General features: G+C 40.9%; 1 protein-coding gene across 1 annotated transcript; it reads left to right on the plus strand.

Moving 5' to 3' along the window:
- The first annotated feature begins 3,324 nt into the window (after positions 1 to 3,324).
- On the plus strand, positions 3,325 to 11,768 carry LOC127581888 (taste receptor type 1 member 2-like). The gene is made up of 4 exons (XM_052036717.1): positions 3,325 to 3,428; positions 4,695 to 4,986; positions 5,997 to 6,849; positions 10,840 to 11,768. The coding sequence occupies exons 1-4, from the start codon at positions 3,325 to 3,327 to the stop codon at positions 11,766 to 11,768; spliced, it is 2,178 nt and encodes a 725-aa protein (XP_051892677.1).
- Positions 11,769 to 12,220: the final 452 nt, after the last annotated feature.

Here is a 12,220-nt window from a genome sequence, read left to right on the forward strand (position 1 = left end):
TCGAAACACACAGTGAAATGCATCTTTTGTGTAGAATGTTCTGGGGGCAGCCCGCAAGTGTCGCCACACTTCCAGTGCCAGCATAGCGTGCCCACAATTTCCTAACCTGTATATCTTTGGAATTTGGAAGGAAACCAGAGCACCCAGAGGAAACCCATGCAGACACTGGGAGAGTGTACAAACTCCTTACAGACAGCAGCGGGAACTGAACCTGGGTCACTGGCGCTGTAATGATGTTACGCTAACCGCTACACTACTGTGTCTGCCCAAGAAAAAAAATAGCACCATTGCCACTCATATGGCCCCCTGGAGGCATACATCCTTTCATTGCTTGAGGTGCTTCCCCACATGACCTTAACATTGACTGCATAAATCAGGGATTTATGGGGATAGAGCTGGAAAGTGATGTTGATGCACAGAATCAATCATGATCTTTTACACTTGATATTTTACACTTGATCTCCTCACTAGATACTGATTGTGTTGAGGCCCTAGACCCCTGTGGTTTCCCATTGGTAACAACCTCCCAACCCAAAAATGATCTGTTTATTCCTACTGCCTCCCATTCATTAACCAATTATCAGCCCATGCCAGTATACTACCCCAAACAAGGACGCCTTTCTGTGGTACCTCAAGGGCCTTTAAAAGTCCAAGTACAACATAAAAAGTATCTATTCTGCTACATATGAAGTTAAAAAATCCAAAATATTTGTTGAATATGATTTTCCTTTTATAACTTGACTTTGCTCAAACCTATTATTTTCCATGTGCCCTGTAAGCACATCTTTAATAGCAGATTACAGCATTTCTCCTACAACTAATGTTAAGCTAGCTGATCCATAGTTCCCTGTTTTCTCTCTCCCACCTCTCTTGAAAGTGGGGTTACATTTGCTACTTTCCATTCTGGGGAAATGATCCTGGAACCTATGGAAGCTTGGAAGATGGCAACCAGTGCATTCAGTATGTCCATAGCCTTATCTTTCAAAACCCAAGGATGGAAATCATCAGGTCCTGGGGATAAACAGCCTCAGTCCCATCCCATTAATTTCTCCAACACTTTTTTCTTTCTAATTATGTCAACTTCTTTGAACTTATCAGAACTTCTCTTTTTCTCTCGACCTGGAGTCTGTCACTATTTTCAGGAGGATTTGTTTTTTTCTTGTTTGGGAAGACTGACATAAAATATTTATTTAACCTTTCTGGACTTTCCCTATCCCCCAGTGTAATTTCTCCTGTCTCACACTGTAAGGGACGCACATTAACTATCCACTAATTTTTTTCCTTTTGCACATCTATAGAAGTTCTTACATTTGTTCCTCTCTAACCTTCACTAGTCTTCTACTCTCCTTTTCTTTACCAATCTTTTCCTCCTCTGAATTCCAACCTTTTCCCAATCCTCATTCCCAATCCACTGCTTTTTGGCAACATTATGAGCATTTTCCTTTGATTTAATACTATTCTTAATTTTCCTTGAAAACCATAGTTGGACCACTTCTCCTGATAGTTTTTTTTCCATTAGAGGATAAATATTACTTGTAAATAAAGTATTAATTCTTTAGAAGTTAAACATTGCTGGTTTTTCGTCATACTTTCCTAATCTATCATAGCCGACTCACACCTTCATAATTTGCTTTATTCTGATCTAAATGCTTGGTTTCAGATTTAACAAAGTTATTTTCAAGCTTTAGTTAAAAGTAATATTATATTATGACTATCATATTATGACTGTTCTTCAATAAAGGCCCTCTATCTACCAGATCCTTAACTAATGATTTCAAATAAATTTCCTCTATTGGTTTTTCAACATACTGATCTAAAAAGCTCTCTCTTATATAATCTATTTTTCACACTGTTACTGCAAATTTAATTTGCCCAACTGAAAGGTAGATTAAAGCCTCCCTATGATTATTGCATTACCCTAATTTCCTGATTTATATTATACCCATCCAACATTAACATTTGTCAAAGAGCTCAACTCTCACGTCAGAGCACTGATAATCGAACCTTTTCACTAAATCCTTCAACTACTTCACTGTAAAGTTTTAGAGTTAGATTGCACAAATCATTCAATGATTGAATTGTTACAGCACAGAAGGAAGCCAGACAGACCATGGGGTCCTTGAACTGTAATCTATCCAGTCCAATACCCCATAGTGCTGCAAATTACTTTCCTTCTGCTGCCATTCTAATTCCTTTTGAAACTCCTGATCAACTCTCCTTCCGCTTTACAGAAAGTGGATTCCATATCTTATTTATTTACATTTATATATTACCCTAGTGTGTAGGTGAGGAGTAAGGTTTAGAAGGAGTTGACAAAAGTGTGGGGAGAAAATATGGGATTCATGGAGAATTGGTGTAAATGGATGGTTGATAGTCAGCATGGACTCAATGGGCTGAAGGTCCTGTTTCCATGCTATATCGCTCTATGACTATATATAAATGCAAGATGTCATTGAGAAGAACAAGAGCAGCAATATTGTGGGAGGACCATCAGCTTCAAGTCACACACCATTTGATTCAGACCACTATTGCTGTTCCTTCATTGTCATTTGGTCGATGTCCATCACTTCAAGGACTGCAGTAGAGGACTTAGCACACCGTTTCCCAGAACAACTTGCAAAGTAGATTAAAGTGCAACCTTGCCAGACTCATCTACGTCTGGAGAACAAGTAAAACCAAAAGAGGAGAACAAACTAAACAGAAATGGAGAAGAGAGAGGGACAAAAACAAAAGTGAAGGATCTGGATAGAAATACCTGAAGAAGAAAGAAGCTTAGGTAAAGAAGTGAAAGGGAGAAGAATAGAAACAGAAATGATGGAATGAGAAGAAAACCATATTAAATGGTAAGTGAGAACAAGGTGGACTCTGGTATTCAATTAGTGAGACACAAGAAGCAGCAAGATGTACAGATGAGATAACCTGGCCAAAAATAGTTCCGGAGTTGCATTAAGAATCGTGGATAATTAAACTCAGCCCTCCTGCATCATAATTCAGGATAAATGAGTTCTCACAAATTAAAGTGCCACTCATGTCAAGTATCTGGATTTTGATGGCCACATAATTTTCATTAAAAGTTGTGCATTATGAGATGCAAAGATCCTTTGCAAATTTATTCCCCAAGGCAAACACTCTTGTGTGCTAATATTTTCATAGCAAGCTGCTGATTGGCATTGGCGCAAACCTGCTGGTGATTTTATTACAGTGCATCTGGGCAACTCAGTATATTTATCAACACTAATAATGTTCCATCTTCTGTTAATTGCACTGTGCTTTTCTGCACAAGGTTACTTCTCTCCTCTTGGATGCAATGCAGAGAATTGCCGGATGCAACTTAAGCTTCCAGGGGATTACCTCATTGGTGGATTGTTACACATTCATGATGAATTGTACCATGGTAACTCAGAACTGGAGGTCACCAAGTGTAAGAGGTAAGGAACAATAATGTATTTGGAGGGGAAGTGAAGTCACATTGCCCACATCGAGCCAAAATATAAAGGAATTAAGAACTCTAACAAAATACAAGCTTGTAAGTTTCCAGTAGAGAAAGGTGGAAAGAGATACTTTAGACTTGATGAGCATTGCATTGATCCCAAAACTAAAAAGGCCAATATTAAATATGATACATACAGTACCCTCTTGAATTAGGATATTACTCCTAGGCATATCTGTCTTCTCAAATGCATGTCATAGCATGGCACTATTTCTGTGAAAAGGAACATAGAACTTTGCCCTATGTCCTGACTGATATTCTATTCCTTCTGCACCACAGCCAAGGGTTGTTGGTGTCCAAAATCTTTACTGTTTAGCTATTACTTAATATCATGTAAAATAAAACAAATTGACTGGATTCTGTGATAATGGGGACTTCAAAAGGAGCCAAGATGGATAATTTCCTCGGCATGAAGATTGTGCAAACTTTAGACTCCCTTATGTCACTTAGTATGTTTTAAGATCATCTGGGAGGAAAGAGATGTAGAGAGCAGAATGTTTTAAGGAAGAAATTTCAGAGCTGAGGGCCTTTTTTCGTTATTTATCCATTTTTCAGGATCTGAGTTTCACCATTATTAAGGAAAGGGTTGCTGATAGAAATTGACTGTGTTTAATCATCCAGTATTGTGCACAATCAGATGTGGCAGGACTGTAGAGCTTTGATTTGATCTCAGGTTGTTGGATCACCTGGTGTTCTCAAAATCAGAAACAAAATGAAGATGCTGGAAATTTAAATACAGAAAATGCTGCAAATACTCCAGCAGGTCAGGACTCATCTGTGGGAAGAGAAACAGAGTTAACATTTCTGATCGAAGACCCTTTGTCAGTTCTGAAGGGTCTTCAGACCTAGAAGGTTTCTCTTCCCACAGATGTGGCCTGACCTGCTGACCATTTCCAATATCTTCTGTTTTTATTTCACCTCGCATTCTCTGCTGCTTGCCATTCAATATACTTTTAGTCCAATATTGCTCCTTTGCAAAGCATCTTTTTATGCTATCTTCAGCCAAAAGCAATCAGTAAAATACTTGAAAATAAACATTCTGACTGAGTCTTTGAGCTTAAAAGCTGACGCTGTTTCTCTTTCTACGATGCTGCCCGATTGGTTGACTGCTTTTAGTTGTTTCTTTGCCATTTCAGATTTCCAGCAACTGTGGTTTTTTTTCATTCGCCGAACATAAACATCAATATTTTAAATATTTCACTAGGTTTTCAGACAATGGATATATACTTTTTCAAACCTTGAGGTTTGCGGTTGAAGAGATCAACAACTCAAGTTCCCTTCTGCCAAATGTGACCTTGGGTTATCTGATATTTGATGACTGTGAAATTGCCATTGACATCCAAGGAGCACTTGCTTTTGTGTCAAAACATCATGAGAACATTTCTGAAGCAGCCCAGCGTGAGAACAGGTATCAGCCTACAGTTGTGATTGGGCCGTTGCATTCAGATGCTGCGATCATTACAAACAAGATTCTCAGCTTGTTTGAGGTCCCTCAGGTAATGGTTCACATTATATTTTCTCATGCTTTAGCAGAGCCCGAGGAGTAATATAAAATAGAATTTAAGCCATGTAAAAAGATAAGGACAGGCGATCAAAAACTTGCTCAAAGGAATGGGTTTTAGGGAACATCTGATGGAGGAAAGCGAGGTAGGGAGTGCCATATTTTAAGATAGAAATTCCCAAACTAAGGGCCTTGTTATCTGAAGTAGTGGGTGTCAGTGGTAAAGTAACGGAAATCAGGAGTGCACAAAGACCACAGAGCTCACGCAAGGTTGAAGGGTTGGAGATGTTCTTTATCTTCTTAGGCAGTCCCTCGGGATAGAGGATGACTTGCTTCCGCTCTGATTTTGAGTGTTCTGAAGTGGCTAATAAGGACAATGTGCAAACTGCAGACCATTTCACAGGTGGGGCAGGATTGGGTGGGCAGATTGTGAGGTGGTGCACTCCCTCCATCGCTTACAGAGGGTTTCTGTGCCCTCCTGATGCATGGCCTCCAGGTAGTCAATAACACCCCAGAAGCTCCTTCTACATCTTGGACAATTACGGCACAGTGTTTTCCAGGGGTCTACGGTGATACTGCATTTCTACAAGGAGGCATTGTACACAACCTTGAATATTTTGGAAACACAAGAGACCGATACAGGGGCTTTGACCAGAAACGTCGATGATCCCCTCCCCACAGATGCTGCTCGATCCAGAGTTCCTCCAGCAGAGTGTTTGTTGCTCCTTGAATCTTTCCCTCTGTCTGGTAATCCTCTCCCATAACAGAGTTGGATTAGAGTTTCTGGTTTGGGAATCTGCTGCCATAGTAGAATATTGGAAGAACAACATTGGGGTATTTATAATTAATAGATTGGTGGACTAGGGACCAATGCAAGGTCTGGAGCATATTAACAAGTAAAGGGGACTTAATGCTGGTCAAGGCTGATGCAGCGAAGCTGCTTGTGTTACAATTACTAGATGACATACCAGTTACAGAATGAATGTCTGTGTCCTTCCACTACAGATCAGCTATGGAGCCTCCAGTGACGAACTGAGCGACAGGACGCAATATCCAACCTTTATGAGAACTACCCCAAATGACGAAAACCAAATTGAAGCAATTTTGCTATTGATTCAGAAGTTTAGGTGGAATTGGATTACAGTCATCACAGGTGACAATGATTATGGTGAAAACGGAAAACACAATATAATCTCAAGAGCCACCGCAGAGGGGATCTGTGTAGCCTCTCACCACACAATCCCAACTCAAGTATCAGATTCAAAACAGGAAATCATTGCCATCATTGGGAACATCATGGAAAAGGGGGCGAATGTTATCGTTGTGTTTGCACACGCACAGGACACTGAACAGTTCTTCCGGGTAGCGGTGGCCTTCAACTTCACTGAGAAAGTATGGATTTTAAGTGAAGCCACATCTGTCGTGAGAAGGCTTTCAGAAATCCCCAACATTAGGAGCATCGGCACGATCTTAGGGATTGCACTCAAGCAGGGCAGAATGCCAGGGTATGAAGAGTTCGTATTAAGGGATATCACTGCTTGCAACCCAGATAATCACAAAGGGTTAAAATGTTTGACTCTTCAGGAGGAAAGGCCAGGCAGCACAGCTAATAACTGCGGGGCCACGTGTGATGAGTGTGTGCCATGTGCTTCTGATGGTGTTAGAGCACTACTACGACATTCTGAATGGCGTGTTGAATTCAACGTGTATTCAGCTGTCCATGCTGCAGCCTATGGCCTACATCGGTTACTTCAGTGTGATTCCAGAGTGTGCAAGAAGACGACAGTCTATCCATGGCAGGTTAGGAAAGCAGCAAATGCAGCCTTTCGTCTGTATTATATTCTTCTTAAAGGATGCGGTAGACTAGAAAACTACCAGATACAGGCACCACCTTTTCGGCCCTTCATTCCACCCCTATTCAGACATGCAGGCATGACTTTGCTGGCTTCTAGTGAAGCAGATTCAAGGAAATTCCCCACAGCTACAAGCAGTACCCACCTCAATGGCGACTTCTCAGCACTCACCCCTAACAATGCCAGCCCTGTCCCGTCCCCTCACCCCTTCCACCAGCCCAGACACTAGGCACCAGCAGGCAGCATATACACGGTAAAAAGACGGAGACAAAGTCATCCAAAAAGAAAGACTTCCGCAACCATAGAAAGTTCCAAAGCACTTCTCAGCCAATCAAATGTTTCCATAATGTAGGAAACACAGCAAGATCCCATCTACAGTAATGACCAGAGAATGGTTGAAACAATGTCTCTCCTAGTAAAGTTGGTTGAGAGATGAATATTAGCCAGCTGTTCTAGTTAGTGACAGGTGATCTGTTATGGTTACCCAAGTGGGCAGAGAGGATATAATTTAACACCTTCATCCAAAAAACAATAACAGTAACAATTCAGCACAGGTGGATCAGGCTGCAGATTGTGCTGAAGTCTTTAGAATGGGTTTTGAACCCACAGCTTATCTTATACAAAATAAGTGGGTTACTAAATAAACCTTTGTTGATAACTTGATCTGTGTTTCTCTAAGTAAATAGACTTACCAACATAGGTCACAGTAGTAATCAGCAACTGAAGCATAGAACCTAGCTGGACACAGGACGTTGAGATTAATTGAGAGACTTGTTAAGGAATAATCAACAGGAAAAAAGGCCATGGATTTAACCAGCATCCTCCCAGTTTACATTGCAGCCCTTAAGTTATATGACTGCTATGCTGTTCTTAAGCTAACAATGAATTCTAATGACATGAACACTTTTCATTGTTATTGTCTAAAGCCTTTCTGATGATCCTATCTTTGTTTATTTTTTATTTCAGCTTCTGAAGGCATTAGAAAGAGTCAATTTTTCTCTTGATGGCATGCAAATTTACTTTGATGAATATGGAAACCCTCCGATTGGATATGATATCATTCATTGGGATTGGACAAATGAAGCTGTTTCCTTTAAAGTGATTGGCTCATACAAGCCTAACCCAGGGCACCTGCGACTTGATGGCTCCTTGATCAAATGGAATTCACAAAATGGCAGAGTAATTTACCTGAAGTCTCATTCAATGTTGAGACCAATTTTTCATTTTGAATACATCTTCCTTTTCCATTTTATTTTCTTTCCTCTAAGCGTGCTCAGTCTTGCTTCCATCTCTCAAAATTAAGATTGTATCAAATGGTCAAAAAGATTATTTGATTGTGACAAGATTGAAGCCTACACAATCCTAGTCTCACCCATGTATTTTTCAGCAGGAAACCTTGGATGATTATTTTGCCAAACCTAAGCCCACAGATACTGAGACCCAACACCTAACACAATTTAGGTCACTTAATTCAACACAGACCACGAATGAGATCTGAGAGGCCCTTGTCGCATATTATTATATCCTTACCAAATGACTCAATGGGGAGGATTGTTTCTTCTCCAAAAACATACAAAAGTAAGAAGATAGAAACAGGAGAAGGCCTCTCAGTGCTGAAGCCTGCCCCGCCATCAAAATGACCATGGTTGATCTGCCCCTCGCCTCACCTCCTCTTCTGTGCCAGCTCCCCATAGCCCTCAATCCCCTAATCTTTTAAATATTTATCAACTTCCAACTTAAATACCTCCACTGATCTAGCCTCCATGTCCTTCTGGGGGTAAAGAATTCCAGAGATTCACCACTCTTTGCAATAAAAAGTTTCTACTCACCTCAGTTTTACGTGATCAATCATAATTTAGTAACTATGTCCCCTCATTCGAGATTCCCCCGCTAATGAAAACATCTTGACATCTACCCTGCCATGCCCCCTCAGCATCTTACTTGTTTTAATAAGATCACCCCTCAATTCTTCCAGACTCCAAAGAATATAAATCCAAGTTGTTTTGCTGCTCATGTTGGAAGAACCCCCTTATCCCAGGAGTAATCCTATTTAATTTCTTTTGGACTGCAACCAGTACCTGTGTGTCCTTTCTTAAGTAAGGTTAAACCTTCTCCTATGTTTAAAACATAGAACAATCTTTTTGATGCTTATATTCATATTTTCTCATTTCAAACAGATTCCTATTTCAAACTGCTCCAGCGAATGTGAACCTGGTCAGATAAAAATTATAACTGGCTTCCAAACATGTTGCTTTATTTGCAAGGATTGCACTGAGGGAACTTTCCAGAATGACAGTGGTTTGTATGAAACTTTCTTTGCTAAGGTTGTTTCCCTCATTATAAGATAAGATCTCTTTATTAGTCACATGTACATCGAAACACACAGTGAAATGCATCTTTTTGCGTAGAGTGTTCTGGGGACAGCCCACAAGTGTCGCCACGCTTCCGGCGCCAACATAGCCTGCCCACAACTTCCTAACCTGTACATCTTTGGAATGTGGGAGGAAACCGGAGCACCAGGAGGAAACCCACGCAGGCACGGGGAGAACATACAAACTCCTCACAGATAGCGGCCGGAATTGAACCCGGATCGCTGGCTCTGTAAAGCGTTACGCTAACCACTACACTACATGGAAAAGGGTGTCAGGAGGGAACAAGGTCTTTCAGGATCTCTTCACGGTGCTCTGGGTCAATGGCACAGGTTCCTTCCTATATCTTCAGGATACCACAGTTTAGGGTTCTTCTGCCACTGGAGAGGGAGGGGCGGGGTCGGGCGAGGAAGCCCCTTAAATATTGTAAATATGGGTTTGGGCTAGCACCCCAGGGAGCCACACGAGTGGCATCAGTGCTGTGGTTTTTTTACATATATAAAAAGGTAACACGAATGGTTGATCCATGCACAAATGTAAAGGTTTGCACTGTTTTATTGTTGTATATAATTTTTTTTTCTATGATGAACAAAGTTTATTTTGAAATAAAAAAAAACTTCAGAATAAGTTGCCAGTCCTGGCTAGTCAGACTTGGGAAGGCAATGGGAGGAAGCAATGGATGTTCCTTAATAGAATGACAGAAAAATCAGAGAGCCATCAACATATTCCTTGTCCGGTTTCCACAATTTGTCAGCACATTCCATGAGACATGCCAGGCAACAATTGAAAAGGTTACAGAAACATAGATATCACAACATAGGAGTTCCTTTAGTCCATAGTCCCTGTGCTGGCTTCTGCTCTTTGCCACAACCTTTGTCATCTTCAGCCTTCTGTTCAGTATTTATCCTGTTCTCTTTAGCTTCATTCAACCTTAGCTCCACACTCACAGTGTATACTCCCATTATATCATCAATATTGGAAGGCCATGGAAGCTCATTATGTAGTCCATCTTTGCCACTTCCAGACTTAATTTCTCCAAGGCTATTCTTGCAAACTTCCTGACTGCACCCCTGTACAGATTCCAAGATATCCACAACACTACTATTTCTATTCCTGGCTAGCCGCACTTGAGTATGCAATGGGAAGAGACAATGGATTTTCCTTTATAGAAGGAAGTTAAAATGGGAGACCCACCAACACATTCATAGCCTACTTTCCATAATTTGTCAGCACATCCCCTGTGATGTGCAAAACACTAGCTTATCTCCAAAGTATGCGTTCTCAAAGTGCTCCACAACTCTGACGCACCAACCATTGCAGCTGGTTCTTTGTTCCTTTGGATCTGGAATCTGGAGAATTTGTTTAATAAATCCCAGGTTTATTCCATTCCATATTAGTGCCAGTGAAAGCTTGGTTTTGCACTGGAATTCTCTTCCAAAAACCTTCAACACCTTCCAAATTCTCGTAAAACCTCTTTGCCCTAATTGATGCACAGCCCCCTAACTCTGCTCTGCATGATGTAAAGGGTGATGTTATAAGGGTGCTATATATATGTGAGTTGTCATGATTAAGGCAATGGAAAAGAACAAGCCTCAGTTCCCCAGCTACTTTTGTTTTCTCTTACAGAATGCCTGCCGTGCAGCCCAGACCAGTGGTCACCCGCAAGGAGCACTGTATGCAAGAGCAGATCTGTGGTGTACCTGAGGTGGGATGAAGGCATTTCAATAGCGTTAGCCATGCTGTCGGGAATTGGACTCCTTCTGAAAGCATCGATCGCCATCATCTTCACCACTTACTTCAACACTCCTGTCGTCAAGGCTGCGGGGGGGAAGCTATGTTTTATACTCTTACTGGCATTAGCTGTTAGCTGCAGCAGCGTGTACTCCTTTATTGGGGAGCCAAACTCTAGTATCTGTATCACCAGGAACATAATATTCATGGTCAGCTATAAGATCTGTCTGGCTTGTGTATTGGTGAGATCCTTTCAGCTGGTGGTCATATTTAAAATGGCCACCAGAATGCCTGGGGCGTACAGTTATTGGGTTAAATATAACGGGCAGTATATTTTTCTGTTAGTGAGCACTGTCATTGAGCTCTCTGGATATATCTTTTGGATTTTCTTCAAATTTTCACTTTTAGAAAGGAACTATGATATTTCCAAAACTCAAGTAATTCTGATATGTTCTTTTGGAAATCTCTTTTTCTCTATCCTACCTATTGCTGGACTTATTTTTTACAGTTTGCTTTGCTTTGTGTTTGCCTTTCTGGGAAAAGATCTACCCAAAAACTACAATGAGGCAAAATGTATCACCTTCAGCATGGCTCTGGTCCTGATCTCCTGGATCTTCCTAATGCTGGTATTGCTCTGTAGTACAAACAGTTACATTTCTGCTATTGAAGCCGCTGTCATTCTTTTAAACTCTTACTCCATTACTGTGGGATATTTCTTCCCCAAATGCTACATCATTCTCTTTAAACCGCAGTACAACACCACAGCGTTTTTCCAAACGTGCATCCAGGAGTACACCAGGACCAGAGATGTTCAGCAGCCATAGCATTCACTAACACGCACCAAGCCCTTGGTGTTCCTCGTACTATCTCCCTCTTACTGCCAGCTTTCTCTCAAAGACATTGGTTCATCATGTGATCATTACTAAGCAACAATAACAACTTGTTTCAACAAAGCAACTTCAATGCAACAACACAAGATACCAACCAGGCAAAATGTGACAACAAACCACATAAGGAGATCTTGAAAAAATAGCCAAAAACCTGGTCTAAGACTTGGAAGTTAATGAAAGGTACAAGGATTTCTTTTTAAACAATTTGTATTTGAGGTAGATTTTAGCTGCTCTGTCTCGATTTCACATTATAAGTATTCTTTGACACCTTTTCCCTTGACTTTTAGAACTCACCCAACCTCAGAATATGGTCACCAATCCAATACAGTTCCTTCCGTGAACTGGTGTAGATCTTTGACTTGATACATTGCTGCAAAATACCTTGA

This window comes from Pristis pectinata, chromosome 22, assembly GCF_009764475.1.
Source record: "Pristis pectinata isolate sPriPec2 chromosome 22, sPriPec2.1.pri, whole genome shotgun sequence".
Lineage (NCBI taxonomy): Eukaryota > Metazoa > Chordata > Chondrichthyes > Rhinopristiformes > Pristidae > Pristis > Pristis pectinata.

What these genes read in the sequence shown, in the direction of transcription:
- LOC127581888 (XM_052036717.1), top strand. Translation starts at nt 3,325, where the DNA reads ATGCAACTTAAGCTTCCAGGGGATTACCTCATTGGTGGATTGTTACAC. An exon ending in GAGGTCACCAAGTGTAAGAG is followed by an intron (nt 3,429 to 4,694) that starts GTAAGGAACAAT and finishes ATATTTCACTAG; the next exon opens with GTTTTCAGACAATGGATATA. An exon ending in TATTCTTCTTAAAGGATGCG is followed by an intron (nt 6,850 to 10,839) that starts GTAGACTAGAAA and finishes TTTCTCTTACAG; the next exon opens with AATGCCTGCCGTGCAGCCCA.